This window comes from Triticum urartu, chromosome 4 (genome assembly GCF_003073215.2).
Source record: "Triticum urartu cultivar G1812 chromosome 4, Tu2.1, whole genome shotgun sequence".
NCBI lineage: Eukaryota > Viridiplantae > Streptophyta > Magnoliopsida > Poales > Poaceae > Triticum > Triticum urartu.
This window is the reverse complement of record NC_053025.1, coordinates 23,326,903-23,333,690: the sequence shown is the minus strand read 5'-3', so window position 1 is coordinate 23,333,690 and position 6,788 is coordinate 23,326,903. Positions and strand designations below refer to the sequence as shown.

Here is a 6,788-nt window from a genome sequence, read left to right as displayed (position 1 = left end):
GTACCTCTCAGAGCCCACGAATGATCTTTGGTCGGACCTTCTGAACCGTCAGAAAGTTGTCTCGTTTGTTCACGTGGGAGCTTCCGAGCTGTGTAATAAAGTTGGTAACGATTAGACTTCCGACCCCTCCTATTTATACCCCCACCCGTTCACTCAAAGCAAACTCCACTCACATCATATGTTTTGAGAGAGAACTCGACCTCCTTAATTATGTTGATTTCAAGGGCTTTCTACTCCAACCATCCAGACCAATCCTTTGAGATCTAATCCCCTCTTGCTTTCTTATCTTTCCTATCCAATTCAAAAGCCATCTTGAGAGAGTTTGAGTGTTTAGGATTTTATCCTTTGAAGCACAAAAGTAAGGGATTCATCATCAAGCAATCTCTATCTTGTTACTTTTGGAGGGTACGCACCTCCTAAATCAGCTAGGTGCTTGGAAGTCTTCAAACTTACGAAGAACCCAAGAAGTTTGTAAGGGCTCAAATATCGCCTACTTAGTGAAGATCTAACCTAGTGAGACCAGTCCTTCATGGGCGTACTTCATGGTGAAATAGGTCGGTTGCTCCTTCGTGAATCCTTCGTTGGTGATAATCCTTTGTGGACCGTTCCTTCCTGGAATCTCACAACCGAGATCCTTATAATCATAGACCCTTCTTGAGTCAAAGCCTCCATCAATATGGATGTAAGATAGTGTCAACTATCCACCACATGAAAAATCTTCACCGAGCCAACCCTTGTTTGTGTATCTCTAACTCTACTTGTTTACTTTCACTTGCATGCATTTACTTTCCGCTGCTTATACTCTAGCAGAATTATATTGGCATGTATTTACTGTTTTCGTTCCCTATCCTCTAGCAAAATTGCATGTGTAAGGTGCTTGATAGAATATTAGAAAAACCTAAAGTTGACAAAGAAACTAAAATTTAAGAAATTGTCTATTTTTGGCTCACTAGTCTGTTCACCCCCTCTCTAAACATACTAATCGATTAGAATGGTATTCAAGCCTTGGTCTCCTTAGCAAGGTGCTCCTTTAATGAGCATTCGTAAGTTGACCTTTTGCTTTGACTTAACCGCCTTGGAGAGTACGCCGTCTTCTAGTATGAAGAATCTTCTTTGTAGAGTTCTTTCTTTTGGAATACTTCTCGATGAAAATTCACAACCCAGCTCCTACTATGACTGGTTGTTTTTGCTATGGACTATGGCATCAAAAGCTTTTTAATTGAAATTCATATTGGTTTTCATTCCCAACTTCTTTTTTTGTTCTTGCGTTTTGACAACCCCGCTAAACAATTAGGCTCTTGTTTGCTCTTGTACAAGTACAAGACAACCATAACATGGATGCACAATTGTTACCAAAAACTACTCTTCTTCAGGAAGCATAAGAACAGCATGATCATACTAGAACCGCCTCTTCGTTTAGAATTAGATTTTTGATATAATCGTACAGTACAAGAGACAGTGCGAAGGGGGAGCATTCACCGCCCCACCAAGGCTAGAAAGCTACGAGAGAAAAACAATAAAACAATGACATCATTAGCAGCTCGTGAGGAGAGCTGCAAGCATGATCCTCGATTCAGTTCACCAATCTAGGACAATGTTCCTGGAGAGGAACAGGTTATCGATGTATTCTATAATGGGACTAGATGCATCAATGTATCTCCTCATCTCCTTCTGCACAGAGCAATCTGCAAGCACACAGAGACAGAATTTCATTATTGGTCTACTAATAATATCCCTAGACAAGTCAAGCTACTTGACAGAATTTCGTTATTGGTCTATCAATCAACATATCATCTGATGAAAGCATCAAGTATCACTGAATATAAGTTGAGGTAGGTATCCTCTGATGGTGATGGATGTCAAATCATTTGCTTACCAGTTTCGTTCAACCTCATTATCAACTGCTCTCTGCTGGGGAGAGTGTACATCCCGGCACCAACCGCCTTTCGGATCGCCCAGCTATGGAACGGGGCGCAAACCTGGCCGTAGGCCGTCGTCGCAGCATCATACAACGAGCCGCCCCTGAAAAATCAGACGCCAGAGAATGTGTAAGCTGTCGTCCGTCCGTATGTTGGCGGAATCAACGATGATTTTATTAGCAACAAACTGATGATGAACCACCATTGATTGCTGCACAAAACATTTACATTTGCTGCTGCTGCCAGCGGAGGAGAGCAAGCTGACAAATTTGTGCTCTGCTGGAACGAATGAATGAGTGAGTGAGCGGAGAAACGTACTCGGTTGCGAGGAACTGCTCGAAGAGGGCCTTGATGAGGCCGAGGCCGAGCCGGACCCGGCGCAGGTTCCGGGAATGGCTGCCCTGCTTCTTGACGGAGTCGTTCTCCACGTCCTTGTCCAGGATGTCGTTGAGCGTGGCGTACTCCTTTGATGCCCCGATGAGGTCGTTCACCTGGACGGTTCACCCGAGCAAGTTGGGTCACATTTCTTTCTTTCTTTCTGCTACAGGTCGTGGTCGTGACCGAACAAAAGGAGAATACAAACGATCGCCGATCGCATTTCTTTCTTGCAGACAATCTTGTTGGGGAACCCTAAAAGCTTCCCCAAGTTTGTGCGGTTACTTTCTAATCGCAATGAGAACAATTGTATGAAGAATATTCGAACAATTGCGAGCGACGCTGCAGAGATGCCATGGCAGGACGGGAGTACAATTTTTTACCAAAGTCAAACACAAAACAGAGCTTTGTTTCTTGGAAACGAAGCAGGTAATGCGATTTTTCTATCTGATCGCCATGCGGAATCTCGAGACGACTTCATCTCCAAGAATAACAGATCGATCGGAGGGGCTCCGAATTACCGAGGGGGGGAAACAGGGGAGATCGGTTTGGGTTTTTACCTTGGTGACGTACTCGCTCTCGGCGAACTTGAAGGCGATGCCGAGGGAGCTGAAGAGGACGGAGACGAGGGCGCAGGTGTCGCCGAAGGGGGCGAGGCGGAGCTCCCCGCCGTCGGCCTCCATCCCGCGCGCCAGCTCCTCGAAGGCCTCGGCCACGGCCGTGAGCGGCTGCTCCATGCCCTGCCGCGCGGCCACCACGGCCGCCGCCGCGTCGCACATCTCCTCGGACTGCGCCGGCCTCTGCCCCCTGAACGCCATCATATCGTCGGCCGAGCGATCAACCAACCAACCAACCGCCCCTCCTCCCCCCTCGCTCGCTCTCGCCGGTGGCGCGCGGAGGCCGTTGCTCCTCCCCCTCCTCCTACTCCTCCTCGCCGCCCCTCGTTCTCCCCCCCCTCTCTCTCTCTCTCCTCGGCACCGAAGGCGCGGCCCAACAACCGTTCAACGGATGGTGGTGGTGGCACGGGCGGAGGACACGCAGGCACGCACGAGGCAGAATGGGCTCACGGAAAATATAGCGCCTCCGGGGAGAGGAGGATGCCGTCTATGTATAGGGGGGGGCTGGGGTGGGGTGCCGCTGCCGCCGGGAATCTGCTGCGGGGGGGAGCAGGATCGGAGGAGAGGGATTTGGAGAGGAAGTGCGAGGCGAAATCGGGGTCCTCTTTTTTGCCCTACTATATATGCATCGTCCAGGATTTTCGTGAGGGGGCGCCCAGGTGGAGTCCTAAACTGAAACCAGACGGGAGAGACTGGTCGTGGTCGGTCCGTTGATTGGCGTGTTGGGGGAGTAGAAAAGCGGTGGGAACTCGGACGCGGTGGTGTTTTCCCTCGTACTCACGTCAACGCCGATATTTTTCTTCTGCGGTGGGCGGCTACGAACAGGGAGATCAAATCGAATCAAAAGGGGGAAATGTACAGATACAGTGCGGAAGAAGTTGTATTTACGAACTCGTAGTTTAGGTCTTTAGGAGACGGACTACTCATACTTTATGATGATTATTATCATGAGACCGGTGAGTTTGATTGTGATAAAATAGAAATTCACCTTGGGCAGAGTTCTGGACAGGGATGCAGATAGAGGAACAAAACCCAAGGGGAATTACATGATATTTGCAAGGGCGCTGCTATGCGTCGACCGGAAGATCAGCCGCCTCGCAAGCCGTTGAATCCAACGAGTTGAGCGATCGAGTGTCATCTTTTATCATTGCAACACAAGTTAAAATGATTTTGAAATGTTAAAAAAATCCCAACAAAAATTTGATGTGTTCATAGTCACATTCAAATGCTACATGCATATTTTCATGTAAAAAGGTTAAGCATTTTGGCCTGCGAAAAAAAACAAATTAAACACATGTTACACCCAGATTTGCTTTTTAACAACGGAACATTGTTACTGTTTCGCATGAAAATTGTAGAGCATGCTTGCGGCACTAACAAGAACATCTAAAACATTCAGATTTTTTTTAAAGAAAAATACTACTTTTTTGATTTTGCTGTTCATACGGAAGCAAATGCACCCGAGAGCCAAAACGCCGGAGTCCGTTTTTGACCGGAAATCTAATTCAGCTCCCACGTGCATGACACTCCTCAGACTTTAAGCAATTTGGGAGGAACACTTCTTTTACCGCCCGATCTTCGTGCGCGGATCTTAACACGAAGTTGGTGACACGTCAGTATTTTTAGTCGTTCGCCAGGACGTCCTCTCGGTGCTAACGGTTTTCAGACTCTTCTCCTCATCGACCTGCACTTCCTCCCCACTTGATCCTCATTCTTCCACCACCTCATTCAGTTCCCACACTGCTGCATCGTTGTAGGCTCCGCACCCTACCGTCGTGCGCCACCACTGCACAACCCTTGGCGATGTGCCCCCGCACCACCACCGGCGACACGACCCGCTCCATCCCCGTCGACGCTCCTCCCCAAGGTAGACGGTGACGGGCTCGAGCGCATGGAGGCGCCGCCCTCGATGATGCGCTCCCCTCCAACAGGGTGACGCGCCTCCTCAAGGTCAACGACGGCGGAGGTGGCACAATGCTCGAGTTGAGTTGACGGTTGGGGGGATCCTCACGCACAGGCACACTGTGTCATGACCTCGTCTCCTGTCCTGCACCAACAGGGCATAGCCACACGCCTCCAGCCGCATGTCGGCGTGCTGGTTGCATGTGTGCAAGTAACACCACCTCAGAGAGCAGCGCGCCGCGGCCGTCACGCTCCTGACCGGGAACCGACACCTCATAGACCATGATGGTCACACCGTTGCGAGGGGTGCTCTGAGTGTTCGTAGGAGCTCGAGGCGATAGCGTCGCCACCCAACCCCCTGATACTGCTGATTTGGAAAGGGAAGGAGACCTGGAGGAGCTCGTGATGTGCGCCCATGTTGCAATTGTTGGGGAACGTAGCAGAATTTTAAAATTTTCTACGCATCACCAAGATCAATCTATGGAGTCATCTAGCAACGAGGGAGAGGGGAGTGCATCTACATACCCTTGTATATCGCGAGCGGAAGCATTCAAGAGAACGGGGTTGATGGAGTCGTACTCGTCGTGATCCAAATCACCGATGACCAAGCGCCGAACGGACGGCACCTCCGCGTTCAACACACGTACGGTTGGGAAGACGTCTCCTCCTTCTTGATCCAGCAAGGGGAAGGAGAGGTTGATAGAGATCCGGCAGCACGACAGCGTGATGGTGGAAGCAGCGGTGATCTTGGCAGGGCTTCGCCAAGCTCCAACGAGAGAGAGAGAGAGAGGTGTTACGAGGGGAGAGGGAAGTGCCAAGGGCTTGGGTGCGGCTGCCCTCCCTCCTCCCAACTATATATAGGACCCCTAGGGGGGCGCCGGCCCTAGGAGATCCAATCTCCAAGGGGGGCGGCGGGCAAGGGGGACTTGCCCCCCCAAGTCAGGTGGGGTGTCCCCCACCCCTAGGGTTTCCAACCCTAGGCGCAGGGGGAGGCCCATGGGGGGCGCACCAGCCCACCAGGGGCTGGTTCCCCTCCCAGTTCATCCCATGGGGCCCTCCGGGATAGGTGGCCCCACCCAGTGGACCCCCGGGACCCTTCCGGTGGTCCCGGTACAATACCGATTAACCCTGAAACTTTCCCGACGGCCGAAACTGGACTTCCTATATATAAATCTTCATCTCCGGACCATTATGGAACTCTTCGTGACATCCGGGATCTCATCCGGGACTCCGAACAACTTTTGGGTTACCGCATACTAATATCTCTACAACCCTAGCGTCACCGAACCTTAAGTGTGTAGACCCTACGGGTTCGGGAGACACGCAAACATGACCGAGACGACTCTCCGGTCAATAACCAACAGCGGGATCTGGATACCCATGTTGGCTCCCACATGTTCCACGATGATCTCATCGGATGAACCATGATGTCGAGGATTCAATCAATCCCGTATTCGATTCCCTTTGTCAATCAGTATGTTACTTGCCTGAGATTCGATCGCTGGTATCCCAATACCTCGTTCAATCTCGTTACCGGCAAGTCACTTTACTCGTACCGTAATGCATGATCTTGTGACCGAACACTTGGTCACATTTGAGCTCATTATGATGATGCATTACCGAGTGGGCCCAGAGATACCTCTCCGTCATACGGAGTGACAAATTCCAGTCTCGATCCGTGTCAACCCAACAGATACTTTCGGGGATACCTGTAGTATACCTTTATAGTCACCCAGTTACGTTGTGACGTTTGGTACACCCAAAGCACTCCTACGGTATCCGAGAGTTACACGATCTCATGGTCTAAGGAAATGATACTTGACATTGGAAAAGCTCTAGCAAACGAACTACACGATCTTGTGATATGCTTAGGATTGGGTCTTGTCCATCACATCATTCTCCTAATGATGTGATCCCGTTATCAATGACATCCAATGTCCATAGTCAGGAAACCATGACTATCTGTTGATCAACG

General features: G+C 50.1%; 1 protein-coding gene across 1 annotated transcript; it reads right to left on the bottom strand.

Annotated features, from left to right (window-relative positions):
- Positions 1-1,396: 1,396 nt before the first annotated feature.
- On the bottom strand, positions 1,397-3,604 carry LOC125550389 (ACD11 homolog protein). Its single transcript, XM_048713378.1, has 4 exons — positions 2,855-3,604; positions 2,238-2,410; positions 1,877-2,022; positions 1,397-1,685 (listed from the first exon to the last, which is right to left on the bottom strand). Exons 1-4 carry the CDS (start codon positions 3,113-3,115, stop codon positions 1,579-1,581), a joined length of 687 nt encoding a protein of 228 aa, XP_048569335.1. The 5' UTR covers positions 3,116-3,604; the 3' UTR covers positions 1,397-1,578.
- Between the last annotated feature and the right edge of the window lie 3,184 nt (positions 3,605-6,788).

Coding starts and splice junctions, on each gene's coding strand:
- LOC125550389 (XM_048713378.1), bottom strand. CDS start 3,115: ATGATGGCGTTCAGGGGGCAGAGGCCGGCGCAGTCCGAGGAGATGTGC. Junction 2,023..2,237: donor GAGCAGTTCCTCGCAACCGA/GTACGTTTCTCC, acceptor CTGATTTTTCAG/GGGCGGCTCGTTGTATGATG. Junction 1,686..1,876: donor AATGAGGTTGAACGAAACTG/GTAAGCAAATGA, acceptor GTGTGCTTGCAG/ATTGCTCTGTGCAGAAGGAG.